At 44.5% G+C, this 24912-nt stretch overlaps 1 protein-coding gene across 6 annotated transcripts in view; it reads left to right on the top strand.

The window, feature by feature from the left end:
• LOC118362210 (alpha-(1,6)-fucosyltransferase) overlaps window positions 1-24912 on the top strand; it is a 109202-nt gene that overhangs the window by 19531 nt on the left and 64759 nt on the right. For 4 of the 6 annotated variants that reach the window (XM_052486485.1, XM_052486487.1, XM_052486481.1 and 1 more), the window contains exon 2: window positions 19416-19469. The exons of the other annotated variants lie outside the window; for them this stretch is intronic. In XM_052486485.1, coding sequence (XP_052342445.1) covers window positions 19416-19469 — 54 coding nt within the window. The remainder of the gene's footprint in view (window positions 1-19415; window positions 19470-24912) is intronic. 6 annotated transcript variants of the gene reach the window in all.

Raw genomic sequence — 24912 nt, 5'->3', positions numbered from 1 at the left:
ACCACCTGTAGTCAGAGTTTCTCTCTTTCGTTTGTGTCTGTCTCATGTAGGTTTCACTTTCTCTCTCCTTTTCTATTGCTCTTTCGCTCTCTTTCATTGCCCTCAAAGCCAAAGCCAGGCCACTGGTCCTTAAATACTCCTCCTCTGACTCTCTGCCCTTTCTCTGCTCTCTCTCAACTGTCTTCTCACTCACTCTGCCTTTACTCTCTGCCCCACCACCTTTGGACAGCTACAAACATAGCTGCAAAGACAGGTAGATATAATTTGACATATTTACTGATGTTCAATGCCTAAGACATGGTCTATATACAATAGCATGGGTTGTTTTGTTTCCAGGCTTGTCATGTGTTGTTTATCTCTTTTCCATTTGTGACCCACCGCCTCACATATCGGTCTTATGTAGCAACATTTTTAAATGGTGTTTTTTGTTGTTGTTGAAAATGTCCCTTGACTGTTTTGATACACCTACTGGAGAGCTCTTCTTTGTCTTACACCCATTCAGCATGGTTCACAACCATCTCTTTAAGCATTTACATTGGTTTGTGTGCTAAACAGAGTGAGTTTGGTAGTGTAGTAAACAACCATAGATTTAAAGACTAAAAGTGGTGAAAGTAGTAGCAAAAAGTAGTAGTAAAAATACATTTTGGCCTATACCCTAACCTGGCTTTTGTACAGGTCATGCTGTTCTTCACATTACCGTCTCTAGTAAACACATATTATATCAAATACAATTTGATTTGTCACATGTACAGGTGTAAACAGTACAGTGAAATAGTTACTTGGCATAGTAGCAGTATCAAAAGTTTTTTTTATATTTATACATTATATATATTATATATATATATTATATATTTTATAATTATTAGATGATGCTTGTCTAAATTGATGGGTAATGTGAAATAAATTCTATAACAACCCCCCAGACACACCTGCCTAAGTTGATGGGTCATGTAATCTTCTGGCGAAGGGGAGCCTTTTGTTAGACATTTAGGTAGCGAGCTAGCTGGCTAAACAATTAACCATAATCCCAACCCATGCAGTACATACGGATTGTCATAGCTAGCCACCTTGCATGACATGCTGTGGTATGAATCTGCAGGTATTTAAAGCTAACCAAATAGGTTCAATGTTAGTTAGCTAGTATTAGTCTTTAATTAACTATCAATGAGAAATGGTTTCTGAGATATAAATATTATTACTACACAGATTATATGCGTAACCTTAGCTAGCGAGCTAGCAAGCTAACGTTCGGGAGACCCTTCAATTTTGATATATATTTTTTATTAGGTTCAAATCCCTCTCCTGTGAAGTAGTGGCGTGCAACATACGCCTAGCTTCCTGAAACTGATCCAAATCTGAATCTATTTATTTTTTGTCACCTAGCTTGTTTATTTGTTTATGAGTGTACTGTGTTGATGGCCAGGTGTGTGTGTGTGTGTGTGTGTGAGAGAGAGAGAGAGAGAGAGAGAGAGAGAGAGAGAGAGAGAAATAGCGAGAGAGAGAGAAATAGCGAGAGAGAGAGAGAGAGAGAGAGAGAGAGAGAGAGAGAGAGAGAGAGAGAGAGAGAGAGAGAGAAATAGCGAGAGAGAGAGAGAGAGAGAGAGAAAGAGAGAGAGAGAGAGGTCCAGGTGTGTGACTGTGGTCCCGTCTGGCATGTGCCCTAGCTTAGTTACCTGGCAGCCAGGCCCTGGCACTGCTGGAGGCTTTCGCCGTCATGTAGGGTGGCTCAGGTGTGCCCCACACTGTGTGACGAGCTCACTCCACAACATCAATGACAAGAACAAAGTTGCAAATACGATTTGACAAACATTTTTTTTTAAAGGAAACATTACTGGAGACACCTTTTTCTAGAGTAGAGAGTTACAGTTGCTAATTAATTGTAAATAAGCCAATTGTTCCACCCCACGGTTAGCCAAGAAGATTAGCTAGTTAGTTAAAGTGGTGCGAAGACAATTAGCTGGTTATCTAAAGTGGTTTACAGTTCGTTAGCCAATCACTCTTAAGACTATTTTGCCCTTTTGTGACGCGCCTTCCATGCATTTTTACTTCCCATGTGTATTCCAGCAACTTTCCCCAAATTCCCAGGTTTTGCAGAAGTCCTGGTTGGAAGATTCCCAGAATAATGAGATATTCAGCAGGAAATCTGTAATCCTCCAATCAGGACCTCTGGTAGACCCGATTCAGTAACATGGGATGAGAGGGATGGAGTAGGTTTGACTGCAGGCGGCTGCACCAGTTCATAGTGTAGAAGTTAAGGGGCTTGTAGTATGTAAGGGGCTTGCCTCTCGCTGTAAGGTCGACACCTGTTGTATTCGGCGCAAATACAATTGGATTTAAAGTGAGAGGAGTTGAACTTATTGTACTTTCTCCATCATTAACAGGTTAATGGATTGGGTACACTATATTACATGCCATCCCACCCTCGTAAAAGTCTCCTGACCTCAATGGGACTTCCTGGATATTTTAAAGGTTAAATCAAATCTGTTGTGACTGACTGAATGAAAAGACTGTCTGGCTCGCTGACTAACTGGAGTCTCTGGCCTCAGTTTGACCAGAGGCACTACTGCTGTAATTATAGCAACTGAGTGGAACACCATGACATTTACATTTACATTTAAGTCATTTAGCAGACGCTCTTATCCAGAGCGACTTACATGAGTAAAACCATTTGTCATTATCGCCGCTGCGGCTGCTGTTTTACTGAAACAGAGCAATTTTGGTCAAACCACTACAAATGTGGTTTATTTTTATGGAATCAAAATCCCTGTTCTATGTTCTATGAACAAACACTTCTCTCTCTCCCCCCACCGCTCTCTCTCTCCCTTTCTCTCTCAACCACAAGAGTGAGGATGTGCTAAGGCGACGTACCATTACCATACGCCGTACACACAGATTAATTTTATTTACTGCAAATGACGTTTCCAGTAGTGTCACTGTTTGTAACCATACTTCGGGAGGTAAATGGATTGTTGTTCCCTTCAGTAATGCTGAGTTGAGACAGTCAGACTGTGCTGAGGTAGTGAGGTAAGGAAGCGGCAGAGGATATGATAGATGAGGAAGAGGCAGAAGAGAGAGGAGTCAGCGAAGACAGAGGCAGCAAGAGGAGGAGGCAGAGGAAATGACAGAGAAAGTGAATGCTGTGCAGCCATATGTCACCAGGCAAGACTGTTTTTCTCCCCCCTCCTCCACTATCTTTTCTCTGAACTATTTCAGAGTGTAAGGTACTGCTTGGGCTGGCTGGGAGACAGCTGAAAAGACAGAGACAGAGGAGAGTCAGACAAACAGCCAGCCAGCTCTCCCTCCCTCCCCACTCCTCTGCTGATTAATTGTTTGGTTAGTGATGTGTGCTATTCTACTCTCCCTAGCTCTCGCTAGCTCTCTTCTCACTCTCCCTCTTTCTCTGTCTCTCTTTCTTGCACTTTCTCTTCACTTTTACACCCTCTCTATCTCCCCTCCGTTCTCTAATTTTCTCTTTCTCTCTGTCTCTTTCTCACTCTCTCCCTTATCTAAAACACAGTGTGTGTTGTGGAAGGAATCCTGTTGTTATTGTAATGTTGACCAGAGCTCAGACATTCTTCTCTACCCACATGCTGCTCCTAGGAGAGAAGATATAGGACACACACATATGTTTGTTTTACTATTCTTGTGTGGACCAAACCGATTGATTCCCATTCAAAACCTTATTTTCCCTAACCTTAACCCCAAAACCCTGAACCTAAATTTAACCCCTAACCCTAAAATAGCCTTTTCCCTTGTGGGGACCGGTGAAATGACCCCACTTGTCAGAATTTTCTGACTAAGGATAATAAAACCAAAAACACACACACACACACACATACCGAGGGTGTCTCAGGGGGAGTTGGGATATGCAAAAAACACATTTCCAATTCACACATACGTATTATACACACTATGTGTGAAATAGGACAAATATAAGGACCCACCTAATTATTATTATTACAGGGGACAGGAGTTGTTCCTAAGCAGAGACACGGGATACAGGGGACAGGAGTCGTTCCTAAGCAGAGACACGGGATACAGGGGACAGGAGTCGGCGGGAGTCATTCCTAAGCAGAGACATGGGATACAGGGGACAGGAGTCATTCCTAAGCAGAGACACAGGATACAGGGGACAGGAGTCATTCCTAAGCAGAGACACAGGATACAGGGGACAGGAGTCGGCGGGAGTCATTCCTAAGCAGAGACACGGGATACAGGGGACAGGAGTCATTCCTAAGCAGATACATGGGATACAGGGGACAGGAGTCATTCCTAAGCAGAGACACAGGATACAGGGGACAGGAATGTCTGTTCTCTCAGATTATCTGATCAGAGTCTTGATGGCTTTGTGTTTTACTGTCTTAATCCTAATAACCATAAAGCCCCACTATAGTCTTCATTATGGAATTGGCATGGTCTTAATTAGGATTAAGGCTAATAGTAAGGCAATTTATCTTCAGTAGTCTGCTTAAGATTGTTGTAGCCAGCCAGACAGTTCATGTTGTGGCGCTGGTTGAGGCTAAAGAGACGAAGGGAGGAGGAATGAGAAGGGAGGGGTTGAACCTGGTCAACTTCCACACTCTCAGTGACTAAGTCATTTAGCAGACACTCTTATCCAGAGCGACTTACAGTAATAGTGAGTTCATATATTTTCATACTGGTCCCCCGTCGTCCCCCAGTCATACATATAGTTTTAAGTCAGAAGTTTACATACACTAAGTTGGCTGTGCCTTTAAACAGCTTGGAAATATTCAGAAAATGATGTCATGGCTTTAAGAAGCTTCTGATCTAATCTGGTCTAATTGAAATAGTTTGAGTCAATTGGAGGTGTACCTGTGGATGTATTTCAAGGCCTACCTTCAAACTCGGTGCCTCTTTGCTTGACATCATGGGAAAATCTAAAGAAATCAGCCAAGACCTCAGAAAACAATTGTAGACCTCCACAAGTCTGGTTCATCCTTGGGAGCAATTTCCAAACGCCTGAAGGTACCACGTTCATCTGTACAAACAATAGTACGCAAGTATAAACACCATGGAACCACACAGCCGTCATACAGCTCAGGAAGGAGACGCGTTCTGTCTCCAAGAGATGAACTTACTTTGGTGACAAAAGTGCAAGTAAATCCCAGAACAACAGCAAAGGACCTTGTGAAGATGCTGGAGGAATCAGGTACAAAAGTATCTATATCCACAGTTAAACAAGTCCTATATCGATATAACCTGAAAGGCCGCTCGGCAAGGAAGAAGCTACTGCTCCAAAACCGCCATAAAAAAAGCCAGACTACGGTTTGCAACTACACATGGGGACAAAGATCGTACTTTTTGGAGAAATGTCCTCTGGTCTGATGAAACAAAAATATAACTATTTGGCCATAATGACCATCGTTATGTTTGGAGGAAAAAGGGGGAGGCTTGCAAGCCGAAGAACACCATCCCAACCGTGAAGCACGGGGGTGGCAGCATCATGTTGTGGGGGTGCTTTGCTGCAGGAGGGACTGGTGCACTTCACAAAATAGATGGCATCATGAGGCGCGAAAATTATGTGGATATATTGAAGCAACATCTCAAGACCATCAGTTAGGAAGTTAAAGCTTGGTCACAAATGGGTCTTCCAAATGGACAATGACCCCAAGCATACTTCTAAAATTGTGGCAAAATGGCTTAAGGACAACAAAGTCAAGGTATTGGAGTGGTATCACAAAGCATTGACCTCCTCCTATAGACAATTTGTGGGCAGAACTGAAAAAAAAACCGTGTGTGAGCAAGGAGGCCTACAAACCTGACTCGGTTACACCAGCTCGTCAGGAGGAATGGGCCAAAATTCACTCAACTTATTGTGGGAAGCTTGTGGAAGGCTACCCAAAACATTTGACCCAAGTTAAACATTTTAAAGGCAATGCTACCAAATACTAATTGAGTGTATGTAAACTTCTGACCCACTGGAAATGTGATGAAATAAATAAATACTGAAATAAATCATTCTCTCTATTATTATTCTGACATTTCACATACTTAAAATGAAGTGGTGATCCTAACTGACCTAATACAGGGAATTTTTACTGGGATTAAAAAACTGAGTTCATGGAGTCAGAGGTGCTCTTTATCTGAATGGATCCCCTCATTTATTCTTCTCCCAGACTGCCTACATGCTCTGCGTTGGTTTCGGTCAAGAGAGAGAGAGAGAGCGAGAGATGGAAAGAAAGAGATAGATAGAAGCCCAGTAATTGGATGCCATGTTCGTCTCAGCTGTTGAACTAACGCCTGCATTCCTTGTCCTGTTTACCATAGTTGCACTGCCCACCCTCAGTACAGGCAGCAAACAAGAGCCCCCCCCCTTCTCTCTCATATCTACGTCAAGTTCACACACAAACACTCAACTACGCCAAGATCAAATAGAATTCATGAAAGTCAATAAACAGGCCTCGGCACTTTCATTTTCAACCCCCGCGTGCGTGCCTGCCTCCTGCCTGCATTGCGTAGTACCTTGTCCGTAAAATGTTTCTGTAAAATGGAAATCCTCGTCACTGGATCAGATGGTCATCAGATACTCCTGGTGTCGTACTATTCCTCCGCCATTACTCACTTGGTTTCTCTCTTCTCTCTGGGTTTTGTCTTTCTCTCTCCTCCTTCGTCATTGGCTTTCTTTCCCTCTGTTTGTTACTCTCCTCAGCGTGTTTTTGGGACAATCTGAGGTGTTCCTTAATTTCTGTCCTCCTGAACACTTCAGGAGTATCGACTAGAGCCATATTATAGATGTATTGTTGTTGGTGTGTGCTATACAGTGCCAAGATGTATATATTCTCTTACATTTCCTCTTTTGTTAGCAGTAATACAGTACTTGTTGTTTTGTGTTGTCGGCCTCAGACTGTGTAGAGGGTTAGAGTAGAGGTCGACCGATTATTCGGAATGGCCGATTAATTTGGGCCGATTTCAAGTTTTCATAACAATCGGAAATCTGTATTTTTGGACTCCGATTTTGCCGATTTAATTTTTTTATTATTATTATTATATATATTTTTTACACCTTTATTTAACTTGGCAAGTCAGTTAAGAACACATTCTTAATTTCAATGACGGCCTCGGAACAGTGGGTTAACTGCCTTGTTCAGGGGCAAGAACGACAGATTTTTACCTTGTCAGCTCAGTCTTGCAACCTAGTTAACTAGTCCAACGCTCTAGCCACCTGGCTGTTACGCAAATGCAGTAAGAAGTAAGAAGTAAGAAGTAAGAATGCTTCAAGCATTGCGCTGTTTATGACTTCAAGCCTATCAACTCCCGAGATTAGGCTGGTGTAACCGATGTGAAATGGCTAGCTAGTTAGTGGGGTGCGCGCTAATAGCGTTTCAAACGTCACTCGCTCTGAGACTTGGAGTAGTTGTTTAATTTGCTCTGCATGGGTAACACTGCTTCGAACACTGTTCCTGGTTCCAGCCCAGGTAGGGGCGAGGAGAGGGACAGAAGCTATACTGTTACACTGGGAATACTAAAGTGCCTATAAGAACATCCAATAGTCAAATGTATATGAAATACAAATAGTATAGAGAGAAATAGTCCTACAGTTCCTATAATAACTACAACCTAAAACTTCTTACCTGGGAATATTAAAGACTCATGTTAAAAGGAACCACCATCTTTCAAATGTTCTGAGCAAGGAACTTAAACATTAGCTTTCTTACAAGGCACATATTGCACTTTTACTTTCTTCTCCAACACTATGTTTTTGCATTATTTAAACCAAATTGAACATATTTCATTATTTATTTGAGGCTAAATTGATTTTATTGATGTATTATATTAAGTTAAAATAAGTGTTCATTCAGTGTTGTTGTAATTGTCATTGTTACAAATAAATAAATTGGCCAATTAATCGGTATCAGCTTTTTTTGGTCCTCCAATAATCGTTATCGGCGTTGAAAAATCATAGTCGGTCGACCTCTATTAGAGAGTGGAGGGTTTAACAGAGTGTACTGTAGGTTTTAAATCCTCCTCGAAAGTAACAGAGTGATGACGCCCTGAGAGAGAGAGAGCGAGAGAGAGCGAGAGTCTCCTGGCACAGGGGGCAGTGTACTGATGAGTTGTGGATGGCACAGTGGTGGCATGGTGTGGCCATGAGGGCTTTACTGTGATCCCACACTGATCCTCTACCCTGGCGCGCACACACACACACACACACACACACACACACACACACACACACACACACACACACACACACACACACACACACACACACACACACACACACACACACACACACACACACACACACACACACACACACACACAGAGAACTTGTCTGTCTGCCAGCTTCCACAGCTCTGCTCCACTCAGCTCTCCACTCAGCTAAGCTAAAGCATCTCTGGCAAAAACACTCGTGTCTTCTTAATAGGGGAGGAATTGCCTTCAAACCAATGAGAGTTTCCAAGTCGCTGGGTTGCTACTTGAGTCTCTGCCCAGAAGCCAATGAGAACCATCTGTCACGCAAAAACCCTTGTTGATACACAACACACACACACACACACACACACACACACACACACACACACACACACACACACACACACACACACACACACACACACACACACACACACACACACACACACACACACACACACACACACACACACACACACACATAGTGCATTCGGAAAGTATTCGGACCCACTCCCTTATTATCACATTTTGTTATGTTACAACGTTGCTTTCAAATGGATTCAAGAAAATTGTTCCTCATAACTCTACACACAATACCCCAATAATGACAAAGTGAAAACTGTTTTTTAGACATTTTTGCAAACATATTAAAAATAAAAAACAGAAATACGCTGTTTACGTTATTCAGACCCTTTGCTATGAGACTTGAAATTGATCTCAAGTGCATCCTGTTTCCATTGGCCATCCTTGAGATGTTTCTACAACTTGATTGGAGTCCACCTGTGATAAATTCAATTGATTGGACATGATTTGGAAAGGAACACACCTGTCTATTTAAGATCCCACAGAGTATGTCAGAGCAAAAACTAAGCCTTTTGGTCGAAGGAATTGTCCGAAGAGCCCGAGACAGAATTGTGTTGAGGCACAGATCTGGGGAAGGGTACCAAAAAGCATTGAAGGTTCCCAGGAACACAGTGGACATCGTTCTTAAATAGAAGTTTGGAACCACCAAGACTTTTCCTAGAGCTGGTCGACCCGGCCAAACTGAGCAATTGATGGAGAAGGGCCTTGGTCAGGGAAGTGACCAAGAACCCGATGGTTACTCTGTCAGAGCTCTAGAGTTCCTCTGAAGATGGGAGAACCTTTCAGAAGGATAACCATCTCTGCAGCACTCCACCAATCAGGCCTTTATGGTAGAATGGCCAGATGGAAGCCCCTCTTGAGTAAAAGGTACATTACAGCCCACTTGGAGTTTGCCAAAAGGCACCTAAAGGATCCTTCGATGTCGGCTCTTCCTATCATTGTGAAGCAGAATTCACCAAGCGTTGGATTGTTCACCCACTAATATGGAACGTGAGCTGGGTTTAGACCGTCGTGAGACAGGTTAGAAAAAAATAAATCTCAACAAACAAATTTAGAACAACAAAAGGTAAAATAATATTCAGTTCACATTTGATGGTACATTCATACGATGCATTCGTTACATATGATTGACTCCCAAATAAATAAAATAAAAATCTTAGTGTAACAACCGTTTTAGAAAGTAATACTGAAGTCGTACACAATTATCAGTTTCTATTTAGGTTTATGTCACCCATTCATTGTCAACAGATGACGCACCGAGAGATACATGCACCCAATCCTAAATCAATCAATGAGAAACCAGATTCTCTGGTCTGATGACACCAAGATTGAACTATTTGGCCTGAATTCCAAGTGTCACGTCTGGAGGAAACCTGGCACCATCCCTGTAGTGAAGCATGGTGGTGGCACCATCATGGGAGACTACTCAGGATCAAGGGAATGATGAACGGAGCAAATTACTGAGAGATTATTGATGAAAACCTGCTCCAGAGTGCTCAGGACCTCAGACAGCGGTGAAGGTTCACCTTCCAACAGGACAATGACTCTAAGCACACAGCCAAAGACAATGCAGGTCCTGACAAGTTTCTGACTGTGTCCTTGAGTGGCCCAGTCAGAGCCCGGGCTTGAACCCGATTGGAACATCTGTGGAGAGACCTGAAAATAGCTGTGCAGCAACACTCCCCATCCAACCTGACAGAGCTTGAGTGGATCTGCAATACAGGTGTGCCAAACTGCAATACAGGTGTGCCAAACTGCAATACAGGTGTGCCAAACTCGTAGTGTCATACCAAAGACTCGTGGCTGTCATCGCTGCCAAAGGTGCTTCAACAAAGTACTGAATAAAGGGTCTAAATCAGAGGTGGGCAAACTTTTTGACTCGCAGGCCACAATGGGTTCTAAAATTTGACAGAGGGCCAGGAGCATTTGGAGGGAGTGTTTGGGCCGGATATACTAAAGCATTAAATGTAGTGTGTGCAAACCTCATAGCACAGTAAGAACACTACAACCCAATTTATTAACTGTCTTTCAAATGTGAAAAATAGCCCTTATCAGTTAATAAATTTGTCTCAAGGAATATGCAAGATATGGCATTTACATACTATTTCGCAGATACTGGGAGGAGGAAATGTAAATAGATTAAAATAACATACGCACTGTGATTTATCAAGATTGCGTCTGTTTTTAATAAGTTTCAATCGAAGGTGCAAAGTTAAAGAAATCAACATTTATTGAAAAATGGAATCACTTTCAACATTCAAAACATATTATTACACAACGAAATACTCAAGCTCAATAATATCTACTTGTGTTAAACTCCGCAAAATCATGGATGGATTGTCCTGACCGCGCGCTCTACAAACTCGCCACGGACGCCCTCGCCTTCACGCGCAAACATTACACGTGTATCGTTGCCAAGCACACAGACATAGGCTGTATTAAATATCCTACCTGCAGCTGAAAATTTACATTTAAATTAAGAGCGATGTGCGGCGTGTTAATTAAGCTACTGTACCGCTGCTGTGCGTAAATGCGCATTGCTCTTAATTAAAAGACGCACTTCCAAACTTTCCATATGCATTTTTTCATAACACAGCAGAAAAACTCACCATTTCAGTGGGAACAGTGTTGTTGGTCTCCCTTTTTTGCCAGTGCATCAAAGTCTGGAGTTAGTTTTGTTGTGGCAATTCTCAGGACAGATCTGAGGTGTTGGTCAGTTAACTTGGATCTGTGATGGGCTTTGTTGATTTTCATGACGCTAAACGTCTGCTCACACACGTAGGTCGAGCCATGCACTCTTTCAAAAACTCGCCTTCGGAGAAAGGCTTGCTAGCCTTTGCTAATTTGAATGCCAGCAAATAACTTGCCTTGGTACTTGACTCTTGAATTGCAGTTTGTCGGTGAAAAAAGTTCTGTTGACTCTGTAAATTAGCTGCCAACCTCTGAGCAGTAGCCGCCCGTTCTTGTGTTGACTGCTTGCTAGCATAGTTTGCATGCTTCGTGGCAAAGTGACGGCTGATATTGTACTCTTTGAAAACCGCAACAGCTTCTTGGCATATCAGACATACAGCCGTTGATCGGACTTCAGTGAAGAAGTATTTTGTTGTCCACTCCTTATTAAACACTCGGCATTCGCTGTCCACTTTCCTTCTCTTTGGTCCGCTCATTTTCACAGAAGGGCTTAATGGTGACGTGAAACGAAGTGAAAATTAAAGTGAAATAAAGAGAAATACGCGCCACTCCAACAACGGTCAATGTGTTTTGAGTGCGCCATCTATTGGGGAAACGTGGGCATTGCAGGGAAAGGGGAAAAAGGAGGTTTTTACTATAATTTGGACAAGTTCGGCGGGCCGGATTAAAAAGCCTAACGGGCCGTATGTGGCCCGCGGGCCGTAGTTTGCCCATGTCTGGTCTAAATACTTCTGTAAATGTAATATTTTCTAAAAAATTCTAAAAAACAGTTTTTGATTTGTAATTATTGGGTATTGATGAAGAAAAAAAAACAATTTAATCCCTTTCAGAATAAGGCTATAATGTTTATTTTTAATTTTTTTAATTTTACCTTTATTTAACCAGGCCAGTCAGTTAAGAACATATTCTTATTTTCAATGACGGCCTGGGAACAGTGGGTTAACTGCCTGTTCAGGGGCAGAACGACAGATTTGTACCTTGTCAGCTCAGGGGTTTGAACTCGCAACCTTCCGGTTACTAGTCCAACGCTCTAACCACTAGGCTACGCTGTAACAAAATGGGGAAAAAAGTTAAGGGGTCTGAATACTTTCTGGATGCACAGTAGATACACACACCCACACGTTGTAGTTGTTGTAGTTCTTTTCAGCTTTCATCTCTTCAGTTTGTTTTGTAAAGAGAAGGGTTAATACTGACTAGAAAAAATTATCCGGGTACAAAAATCTAGCCAGCTCAGCCAGCCATTGGCTAGGCCTTCAGAAGCTGGACAGAATGTCTCTGCTATTCAACAATATTAGAGCAGAATTTTGGAGTGACATTTCAACCTTTTTTTTATTTTTATGACAACACTTCACTACTGAGAGCACAATATGTAATGCTGTGCCTTTCCCATGCTAACGCTAGCAACGTTAGCTAGCTTGTGTTGTAGTAGTGTGACAATGGGGACGTGAAGCTGTTATCAGCTTCAAGGCAGATGTTGCTAATAGTGATGCTAACTTTAGAGCCCTGGTTAGTGTGATGAAAGTAGGCATATGTCACGCATCACTATTTCACCGGAGAGGCATTTGAACTTAAAGCATTTTTTATCAAAATGTATTTTTTGGCAAAAATGCCTTCTGGAACATGTGAACTTTCATGTGCCTTAATAACAAACGTGTACGCCATCTGTAAATACCAATAAAATGTATAAATTACAAGCCTAGTTGGTTTAGCCACGGAAAAAGACAGGAACTTTCCCACTGGCCATCATGGCTGAGATAATGGATGGACTAGACATACAGAGAGATGAGTTCGGATTGGATGACACTGTTATGCTAGCAGATTGGCACCAGAGGGGATATCTAGCATGGTCGACAGGCAACGCTTGTGCTCTCACTCTCCCACTGTGTGTGTGTGTGTGTGTGTGTGTGTGTGTGTGTGTGTGTGTGTGTGTGTGTGTGTGTGTGTGTGTGTGTGTGTGTGTGTGTGTGTGTGTGTGTGTGTGTGTGTGTGTGTGTGTGTAAGCACGTGCATGCATTCGTCTCTCGATCTACCACTCTCCTGCATATTCTGGAGCTGATGAGACAATCGAGGCATCTGTTCCAGGCTACGAGACAGAGCTGCTTGCTTTCTATTCCTCATTCGCGTGTTTTAGATGTATGTACAGTGTTACTAATAATAGATGGCTGAGATTTGCACTGGCTACCATCCTCTAGGTCTATAGTGAAGATCACAGAGCTGTAGAGTTCAGATGTACAGTATTAGAGCATATATAAAGGAAGCCACTGCTCCCATAGGAAAAAGTGACATGGGATTGGTTTCTTTTTAGTGTATTATTAAAGGAGAGTACATGTTCAACAAGTCCTTGTCCCCGAAGTAAAAGGCCACTTGGCATCAGTGGACTATTTTCTTTTTAGTATATCATACCGCTCTCTCTCCCATCTCCCTCCGTATTATTCAGTCCCAAGGGCATAGCTGTCCTCAAACCACAAGTGTTACCGTTTTTAAGTTAGGGAGCGCCACTTTATCTCATTGAATTGGAAGTCCTATTCAAATTAGGCCTTCGCTTTACAAAACAAACTTCACAGAGATGGCTGGAGTTGACCGTAACATTAGTTGCTTTCTATCTGTGTGTGAACTGTGAGTGTACCTCAAATGCGTGCAAAGGTATGTGTGTGTGTTTATGTGTTTATGCACCCGCGCATGCGTGTGCTAGTGTTTCCCCTATATTCATTGCCACCAATGAAATTGTTGCCGCCACACACACACACACACACCAAAATCTCATTCGACATTGAAATAACTAAAACTTAATCGAAGCTATGTTGAAATTAGAAGGGACCGACATTCATAGTATCTTCGCTCAGTGCAGCTTGCTAACAGTTATTGAAACGACAGCTAGACAGTCAGAGAGCATCGAAAATGCCAAAAAGCAATGGATAGAGGACTATTTTTTTGCTTATTTTCACGTCAAGGAAATACAATCCATTTTAAGAGGGGATGCGGCCCGCAGGGAAAAATGAGTAGGGGGGCAGAGCAAGAGCGCAGTGAAAGGAGAGAGGAGCAGCAGAGCGTCATTTTATTTTCATGCATTTTGAACTAGAATGCCCTATTAAAAAGTCACCAGAAGTGACCTTCTCATAGTCGTTATACAACCCCCCCCCCTGCTACCTTAGCCACGGCTGAAAAAACTCCTAGCGGAAACACTGCATGTGCGTGCATGTGTGTGTGCAATTAGTGTTTACAATCCCTATGCTCTTTTACAGAGGTGAAGACAAGGGTCCCAGTGGCTCTGAAGACTCACCTATTATCATATTGCATGAAGACTCACAGGTCTATTATAACTGTACTGCATGCAGATTCTAGTAAAAGGCTCCAGCTCTCATCTCTGGTCGTACTCATCCTCCTGGCCTCTTGGGGGACACAGAATTCTCGTTCTCTTTAGTCAGCGGAAACAGAAGAAGATGGAAATATTCCTGTATTGTTGTATTTTTAAAAAGGCCCAGTGCTCTGCTTTATATTGTATTACATGCATTATAGCGTTTATTCTCAGTTGTGTGGTTCTCCTTAGCTCTGTCAGCGTGCTTGGGTTGGGGAGCAAAGGGCAACAGAGTGTGGCATTGGGAGTGAACGTGTTTTGTGGGGTTTTCATTTAAGGTGACGGTTCGGCTTAAGGTTAGGGTTAGGCTTAAAATCTGATTTTTAACAAGAGAAATTGTAGAATTAAGTAGGGTTTAGCCATAATTATGACTTTGTGGCTGTGGTACAGTAACTAGTGATGACCGTGTTACTGTGAAATAAAACCATTTGCAGGCAGGCACAATGTCCATGTGTATGTACTTGTGTTAGTGTACGGTGTGGGTGTAACTTTCAGAGAACCTCGTCAGTTGTACTGGCTGGCAATAAGTCGTTATCTTTGTGGTTGGGTACTCTTTTCTCTCTGACATGACGCACTTCTTCTAGCGCTTCCTCTTTCCTTTGAACAGCGTGCTTCCTGACTTGAAATGTGCGCGTCTCCTTTTAGAGAAGTACATCTGTCTTTTTCTGTCTATCGGCAGGCAGCCACGCACTGCAGGGGATCGCTTCTCCAAACTGAAATATGGTTCCTTTGCTTCAAACCCACATCCCTCCTCCCCTTCCTCCCTCTGTCCTCTCCCTCGGCCCTTTGGTAGGTAAAACCACCCATATATCCCCTCGGCTGAATAAAAAGGGTGAGAGGGTGCGAGACTATTGTCAGTCTTTTCCCATCCAGCCTCAGAGGAACAGAACATAAGAGAGGAGGCAGAGAAGAGGTGGAGGGAGAGCAGAGGTGAGGTTGGGGAGAGAGGGAGAGCAGAGGGGATGTTGGGGAGAGAGGGAGAGCAGAGGTGAGGTTGGGGAGAGAGGGAGGGCAGAGGTGATGTTGGGGAGAGAAGGAGAGCAGAGGTGAGGTTGGAGAGAGAGGGAGAGTATGGGTGAGGTTGGGTAGAGGGAGAGTATAGGTGAGGTTGGGGAGAGAGGGAGAGCAGAGGTGAAGTTGGGGAGAGAGGGAGAGCAGAGGTGAAGTTGGGGAGAGAGGGAGAGCAAAGGTGATGTTGGGGAGAGGGAGAGCAGAGGTGATGTTGGGGGAGAGGGAGAGTAGAGGTGATGTTGGGGAGAGAGGGAGAGCAGATGTGAGGTTGGGGAGAGAGGGAGAGCAGAGGTGAGGTTGGGGAGAGAGGGAGAGCAGAGGTGAGGTTGGGGAGAGAGGGAGAGCAGAGGAGAGGGAGAGCAGAGGTGAGGTTGGGGAGAGAGGGAGAGCAGAGGTGAGGTTGGGGAGAGCGGGAGAGCAGAGGCGAGGTTGGGGAGAGCGGGAGAGCAGAGGCGAGGTTGGGGAGAGCGGGAGAGCAGAGGTGAGGTTGGGGAGAGCGGGAGAGCAGATGTGAGGTTGGGGAGAGAGGGAGAGCAGAGGTGAGGTTGGGGAGAGAGGGAGAGCAGAGGTGAGGTTGGGGAGAGTGGGAGAGCAGAGGTGAGGTTGGGGAGAGCGGGAGAGGTGATGTGGGATGAGAGAGAGGTGGTGCAGTGACACATACAGTGACACATACACAGTCCTGCCTGCCAACATTTCCCTCCCCGCTGCTTTTGACCCCTCCCGGAGGATCATCCATCCAGAAACATCCATCTGTGCCTTTCTCCCCAAAGGGAAAAGAGGTGTGTGTGTGTGTGTGTGTGTGTGTGTGTGTGTGTGTGTGTGTGTGTGTGTGTGTGTGTGTGTGTGTGTGTGTGTGTGTGTGTGTGTGTGTGTGTGTGTGTGTGTGTGTGTGTGTGTGTGTGTGTGTGTGTGTGTGTGTGTGTGTGTGTGTGTGTGTGTGTGTGTGTGTGTGTGTGTGTGTGTGTTTTCAGCATAACCAGCACAGTTCTGAGCTGAGGGATACACTGCAGCACTATATAGGAGACTTGGCACCGTGGCCCATACATTGTACATGTACTGTAAAGCCTTTATGGATAGAGACATACACACACACACACTGTTATATAAGGTGCTAATCCCCAGCTGCAGTTCATGTCACAGAGGCCATTCCAGCTGTGTTTCTGGAGCTGGGTCACCTGACCCTGTCCTCACCATTTCCTATCACTGATACACTCAGGAGCCTCCGCCTAGAGTTACAGAGGATTTGGTAACTGCTGTGCAGGACAGTGTCTCGTAATAAATACTCTGCTTTCAGCATGACTCGACTTTCTACACTGACGTTCTACTTTCTGTGACTTTCTCCACTATTAAAGTAGTATGACACTACTTGATGACTCCAGTATGGGAGTATACTTTAGCTGGGCTCGCCGAGACAGACAAAACGTGGTTTGCTGGTGAATACCACTACAAAGGAAGTAATACAACATGCCCTGACACATGACGGTGGCTTGATAAGCGTAAGTCCTCTATTCACTGCAATACAACCACAATCAATCCGTGCACAACTAGGACATTTGATGTATGCGGTACAGTACAGAACAGAACAGGACAGTTTGTATGGTATCATAAAGCAAACAGACTAAGGCTGAGTAGCTGGGATTGTAGGAGAATGAATGAATAACCCCCCCAGCTGTAAGAGCATGGTGTCTTTCTCTCACACACAAACACACACACGCACACACACACACACATAAATGTTGTTTATTTGATCTGGATTAAAGATCTAATCAAATGTTCTGCTGTGGCTCCGGGAAGACTACCGAGTGTTAGACCTGGCAACATGTCTGGGAGCGTTGGCCTGTCTAGAAACGCATGGATGTGGAGAGGCTGGGAGAAAAAGACTAAGGATGCCCCTAGTGGAGAGGTCTATCTATGCTGCGATACGTCTTAGTGCTGATTTCCCAGACGGTTGAGATGATTTGTCGTCCTGGAGGTAGGCTTAATCCGGGTTATGAGAAACCTAGTAAATAATCAGTCGTTTTGACACTTGACATTCCAATCGGAATTACAATGGTGGAGAGAGGGATAGAGATGTAACTAGCATGTGACCTCTTTAGTACCTTCCTCTGGTCTAGAGGTAGTGATGAAGAGAGTTCAATACCTGCATATACAGCTAAGCGATGCGTTGATCGTTGCATCTCTCAGGGAAGTCCACTGGGTAGATTGCGTATCTATCTGTTTTCTATCCTGAGGGCTGATTGGTCGGCCTGTTACACGTGATGGTCTCAGAAGCCAGGATAATTAGGATTGATTTCTGAGAAAGCTCCATTTGTCCTGCTGCCCCTCCAGCTAAAGCTCTCTGTTGAAATATTGAAACCAGTGCTGCTGAGCCGGCTGCTGCCGAGGTGTGTTTGTTTGTTTGTTTGTTTGTTTGTTTGTTCCATCCGAGGCTCTTTTAATAAAACAAAGACGAATCGCAGGTCGCTCTCTTTCATCTGATATGTTGTGTGTGTGTGTGTGTGTGTGTGTGTGTGTGTGTGTGTGTGTGTGTGTGTGTGTGTGTGTGTGTGTGTGTGTGTGTGTGTGTGTGTGTGTGTGGCTCGACTGCCTTACCCAATTCCCTTGGACCTCAATGATCCTACATTATAGATTCCTTTGTTTTTCTAGGTAAGGCCGGGGAATTATATGGCAGCGCCCGCTGCTCTGGGGGAGATTGGAGTTGTGGTAACTGATGATTTCGTTTTGGAACATTGCATGTTTTTCAGGGGAAAAGCCATGTTGAAAAGAAAATATGTATTATCGATCGGCAAAGTAAATTAGAGTGGTGTGGTTTGGTAAGATAGAAACCTTTTAATGTAAACGTGGAACCGTTTTCCTATCAATGGATGCTGAAATGAATCTCTGCGGCTAGATCCAGCTAAGGTCATTTCAGAGCAGGCTGCTGCGGCATTCCTTGAGCTTTGTATGTGTGTGTGTGTGTGTGTGTGTGTGTGTGTGTGTGTGTGTGTGTGTGTGTGTGTGTGTGTGTGTGTGTGTGTGCATGTGTGTGTGTGTTTTGCTGTCTTCCTGCATGTGATTGTGTGGGAGGTGTGTGTGTGTGTGTGTGTGTGTGTGTGTGTGTGTGTGTGTGTGTGTGTGTGTGTGTGTGTGTGTGTGTGTGTGTGTGTGTGTGTGTGTGTGTGTGTGTGTGTGTGTGTGTGTGTGTGTGTGTGTGTGTGTGTGTGTTTGCATGCGTGCATCATTCATTAGACACAGAGTCTTGCTTAATGGGCTCCAATTATGTCTGACGCTTCCATCCATCCTGGGCCTGGCCCTGTCGCCACGGCAGCAGTAGAGTGTGGGTGTCACTGCTCTCAGCCGTCACCATGGATTATGGGATGGATGTGCAGCCAGGGAGGGTCTGGTGCTGAATACACAAACGCACACACACACACACACACACACACACACACACACACACACACACACACACACACACACACACACACACACACACACACACACACACACACACACACACTGCTGCTGCCACTGCAGTTCCTTCCTGGCACCTAGTTCAGCCTCCTTCAACACTTCACTGTGTGGAGTTGACACTGATGTCCCATAGCTGTACAAACAACACACACACACACACACACACACACACACACACACACACACACACACACACACACACACACACACACACACACACACACACACACACACACACACACACACACACACACTCCTGGCCTGATAAATACCCTTGAAGGAAATGACAAATGACCAACATCTAAAGCATCGTTCTTCCCGACTAAAATAATGGTGGATATTTACTTCAGCTGTGTGATATTGTTTTCTCTCTCTTTTCGAACAGAAAGAAGTTGCCCTCTGAAGTCCGTTGTGAGTGGTCTGTGAGGCGTGTGTTAAGGTAAACTGGAGGGGATGGAGGGCTATGGGAAGGGTAGACTAAGATGTTTGGTAATAAGTTAAAGGATTAACAATCATTTGGCTATGCAGCCAACTTTATGGGTGTATATTAACTTCTCGTGTGTGTTGTGTGTTTATGAGCACTGGGCGTACAGCATGGGTGTTCTTATTGGGTTCCACAATGCAGCTGCACAGAAGTTTCTAGAAACTTTTACTGGCTGTGTGACATCTGTGTACTGAGCTGGCTTGGATGGGCGGAGCGAAGATCAACTGGGGGGGGGGGATTGAACATGCCTTTGGGAAAAGAGAAAGGGGGATGCCTAGTCAGTTGTACAACTGAATGCATTCATCGGATATGTGTCTACCGCATTTAACCCCTAACCCCTCTGAATCAGAGAGGTGCGGCGTCCACCGGGAACAGTGGATCAACTGCCTTGCTCCGGGGGCAAACGGCAGAGTTTTACCTGGCGTGTTGTGTTGTCCCGTCCTGGCCGGTGCTAGTCTAGGTTGGGTCGCCCTCTCACTAATGAGAAGCATTGCTCTGACCACGAGGAGGCCTCAGCCTTGCAGCAGCACCCCCAGCCAGAAAGCCAGGCAGAAACAGAAACAGACTACTGACTGCATCAAGTCAAGCAGAAAGATTAGAACGAGAAACAGGCAGCAGCCCAAGTGCAGTTCATCTCCTCCTAAATGTGTCGTCTTTTACTGTGCCAACTGGAGCATGACAAGCAGCAACTCAAGAGAGACACACCCCAACCCCGTCCCCATACACACACCATTATAACATCATGTGTCGCGCCATTCCCATCCCCAAGCCTGTCCCTGTCATCTCCCTCAAGTCACCAGGGTTGGGGGTGGTGATTCAGCCCCATGAAAGTAGGGCATTATTCAGACATAACCATGACACAACTCTCTCCATCTCTCCACAAATAACAGGGTGAAGTCACGTTTCACACCTTCCGCTTGTTGAATGACAAAGCTTATGCAGTCAGCCACAAAAATGTATTAGTATTCAGGTTGCCACAGCACTATGAATTGTTCATGTTTTCATCGATGATGGGGAATGTGATGTGCCCATCAGAGGAGGCTGGTGGGAGGAGCTATAAGAGGACGGGCCCATTGTAATGGCTGGAACGGAGTCAAACATGTGGTTTCCATATGTTTGATACCCTGCCATATATTCCATTCCAGCCACTACAATGAGCCCGTCCTCCTATAGTACCTCCCACCAGCCTCCTCTGGTACACGTTTGAGCTCCCACCTCTGGACATTAAGAGTGGCGAGAGAGTATTTCTCGCTCTCTCTGTGTGTGTCAATGCTTGTATGAATGCTTGTGTCTTTGTAATGAATTTTAGAGTGCTGGGGAGCAGGTCATTATTTGGAAACCCACAGAACACATCATTCAGGATTCAAATGATAATGTCTTGTCTGTCAAATGAGGATGTCTTTCTGTATGAACCTCAATTACCAGGAGTATTAGTGTGTGTGTGTGTGTGTGTGTGTGTGTGTGTGTGTGTGTGTGTGTGTGTGTGTGTGTGTGTGTGTGTGTGTGTGTGTTTTCAGCATAACCAGCACAGTTCTGAGCTGAGGGATACACTGCAGCACTATATAGGAGACTTGGCACCGTGGCCCATACATTGTACATGTACTGTAAAGTCTTTATGGATAGAGACATACACACACACACACTGTTATATAAGGTGCTAATCTCCAGCTGCAGTTCATGTCACAGAGGCCATTCCAGCTGTGTTTCTGGAGCTGGGTCACCTGACCCTGTCCTCACCATTTCCTATCACTGAAGACCAATGAGAGTCAAGGTAATAGACTCAGGAGCCTCCGACCTAGAGTTACAGAGGATTTGGTAACTGCTGTGCAGGACAGTGTCTCGTAATAAATACTCTGCTTTCAGCATGACTCGACTTTCTACACTGACGATCTACTTTGGTATTAGTGTTTGGTATTAGTGCTGAGAGTAGCAAGTAAAGGGTGTGGGTTTGTGAGACTCGTTGTGCCTTTTTCCGTTGAACTCTGCACCCAGGCAAACTGGCAGTTCTCCTCCTCAGCAGTACTTGCTCTCTTGTTGTAGTACTTCTTCAACTTTGAATAAATAAAGACATTTATAAGCAAGGCAACAGTAAGCACACGCACACACTTCCTTGGGTCAGACAGTGTAATTTTGTAAATGACGGATCTCTATGGAAAGACACATAATTCACCCAGGTTTCATCAAATTTGGGCCAGTGCTGTCTGAGATATTGCGTGTGACGAACGTAATAGCGGACGAAGCGAGATCCACAGTCCCGTGCCCGATTGATTTCATCGTGGGCGACAATGATAACATATGACTGCATTGTTTGGACTTAATTGTACTATTCCAGGAAGTGTTTGAATTGTGTAATACCAGAGTGGTTAGTTTAGTAGACGTGTCTCCTGTGATCGCCAACAAGCCAAGGAACCCTTAGGTCAGTAAACTCATTACTTGAACTACATGTCCAAACAGCTGGAGGGATTATCATCAGGTAAACAGTTTGTCCCTGGTTGAATTAAGATTGATCAGCCTTTTCAGACTGGAACAATTTTCCAACTGGAAATGTCCATGAACTTCAACTGAAGGAGGCTTTGTTGCAAAATGTCCACAGACTTGTACTGGAATTTCAGCCTGCCTGTCACGTTTGATCTGAAGCACAATTTAGGAACTGAACCGTCTGAATTGAAAAACTGTGACTTAAGAGTATTTTTGACCAGGACTAGGACTTCTTGAGTAAGATCTCTCTCTCTCTCTCTCTCTCTCTCTCTCTCTCTCTCTCTCTCTCTCTCTCTGTCTCTCTCTGTCTCTCTCTGTCTCTCTCTGTCTCTCTCTGTCTCTCTGTCTCTCTCTGTCTCTCTCTGTCTTTGTCTGTCTGTCTGTCTGTGTGTTTAGAATTCCTAGTCTTTATTTCTGTATCTTAATCCTCTTAATGTATCTTTTTAGAAATGTGTAAGTAAGCAAAGCATGGAGAAAAATATAATAAGTTAGGACTAAGTGTGTGGACAGGGTTTCTAGGCAACGTCTCTCTGCTGTGTACGAAGCGGCTCAGATGAAAAAGCATTTAGTGACTGAGCATGAAAACACGAACGCACACACACACCACACACACACACATACTGACAAATGCAGATGTGACGGACCTGCAAGATAAGCAGGCTATAGAATGTTAGGCCACATGCTAGGAGACAGTCATGTTGTCATGCTTAACATATTCTCCCTACGACTCTTAACACAGCACCAGAAATGCGTTGAGTAAACATTTCTGGAGGTGCATGGATGGTCAGCCAAATGTCCTCTTGCGGTCAGCTGTAAATATTCATAATTGTCATAATAAACTGACAAACGCTTGCTGCTCTGTGGTCAGATGTATGCGTTGTCCTTAGGATCACCACATCTCTCTCTCTCGCTCTCTCTGATGACCCCCATCTCACCCTCACATCGGATAGACCAAATCCTAGTTTGAATCCTAGTTTGACCCCAAACTCATCCCAAGCCCCATTCACAGCGTTGACTGCCCATGGTATCCTTATTCCTCATACCATACTATTTTGCGAGCTAGCTAATTAACAACTGTGATGAATGTATTCGAGAAACAACGCGTGCTCATTGTGCACATTTATGGATATTTTCAAGGAGAATTTGGAGACAAAATATAGTTTACACGTTTGTCAATAGTTCTTTTGATTCTAAGCCAAACCCCATCGGTTTTGCCCTGAAGACGCGGACTCGTCGGTCGTGTTGCTAAACAACACACCTGTCTATAGTGTTCCTCCATATTTCCATAGACTGGTCCGCAGTGCAGAGTAGACAGTGGTGTGCTGTTCTTCACACCAAAACCTTCTTTATCTTACTCACGCGCGTCTGTCCCAGCTACCTGTATGATGTGGCACGGTTGAGTGGTAGAACAGTATGATATGTATTAAGCCTGAGTGGTTGTCAGCCTAGAACCCATATGTTCTGGAACACAACGCACAGCGAGCATCACAGCACCTGTAATAACCCAGCAAGAGACCAAGCTGCTCTCTGTTCTCTCTCTCTCTCGGAGTTAAGACAGTTGTTCATCGATATAAACATCCCCCATAAACATGCACACACCTTCTTCTGGTTATTGGAGGATGAATCTGTGTAACGACACTGTCCGCTGTGTGTGTATGTGTGCGTTTGCGTGTCTGTTGGCTTCGCCGACGGACTCGGCAGAGTTAGAATGACAACCTTCTCGGTGTCATCTCCGCAGTAAGCAGAGAGCCCAGGAGAAGAAAGCCCAAGTAAAGGCTATTGAGCGATGTTGACATTAAAACGTGATGAAGCTCCATAAATAAAGCTTGGGTTGCTTGGAAACACTCGGTATAGGCAACCTGTCCTTTTTCTAAACCGTGTCTCTGCGAGTCAACCCTAGCAACAGAGTGAGGAAAAACACTGGAGAGCGAGCACGATTGGTTAACTCCAGCACCGGGGCTGTGGGTTAGAGTGGGGACAAGGTGCTTGGGTGACGGTGGAATGTGAGTGGGCGTTAAGGGAATAGGTGACGGATTGGCTGTGAGTCTCAAGCACCTGCGCTGCAGAGGGCTGGTAGGAATAGTGTGGCTCCAGGGAGAAGATGGGCTGTGGATTATCTCCGGCACCTGGACTGTCGGTAGGGACTAAGGAGAGGATGGGGCACATTGACTGTAATGGGTCCTCCCGGAGAGGGGATGAACCGTGTTGCCATTTCATGATGCTCACATCTCTCATTTAATATTTTTTTATTTAACCAGGTAGGCCAGTTGAGAACAAGTTCTCATTTACAACTGCGACCTGGCCAAGATGAAGCAAAGCATGTGACAAAAACCACAACACAGAGTTGCACATGGAATAAACAAACTTACTACAGTCAATAACAATAGAAAAATCTGTATACAGTGTGTGCAAATGAAGTAAGGAGGTAAGGCAATAAATAGGCCATAGTGGCGAAGTAATTACAGTTTAGCAATTGAAACTGGAGTGATAGATGTGCAGATGAGAATGTGCAAGTAGAAATACTGGTGTGCAAAAGAGCAGAAAAACAAAAACCATGGAAGGAGTGTCCAAAGAAGGGCCAGAAGTACAAAGAATGGTGTCGTCTGCGTAGAGGTGGATCAAAGAATCAACCTCAGCAAGAGCGACATCATTGCTATATACAGAGAAAAGAGTCGGCCTGAGAATTGAACCCTGTGGCACCCCCATAGAGACCGCCAGAGGTCTGGACAATTCTCATCTAAATGTTTATAGCCCGGAAGAGGGCTGCTCACACATCCTACAATAAACAACAGAATGCAAGCGGGCATATGACTGTGTGTGTGTTTGATCAGGAGAGATGACAGCAGGAGGGTGGCTGATAATGGAGTAATGGAGCCTGAAAAGCAGTAGCTAGCAACACACACGCACAACACAACACAGA

The sequence above is a fragment of the Oncorhynchus keta genome, chromosome 29, assembly GCF_023373465.1.
Source record: "Oncorhynchus keta strain PuntledgeMale-10-30-2019 chromosome 29, Oket_V2, whole genome shotgun sequence".
Taxonomy (NCBI): Eukaryota; Metazoa; Chordata; class Actinopteri; order Salmoniformes; family Salmonidae; genus Oncorhynchus; species Oncorhynchus keta.
The sequence above is the reverse complement of the archived record's forward strand: the minus strand, read 5'-3'. Positions and strand labels throughout refer to the sequence as shown.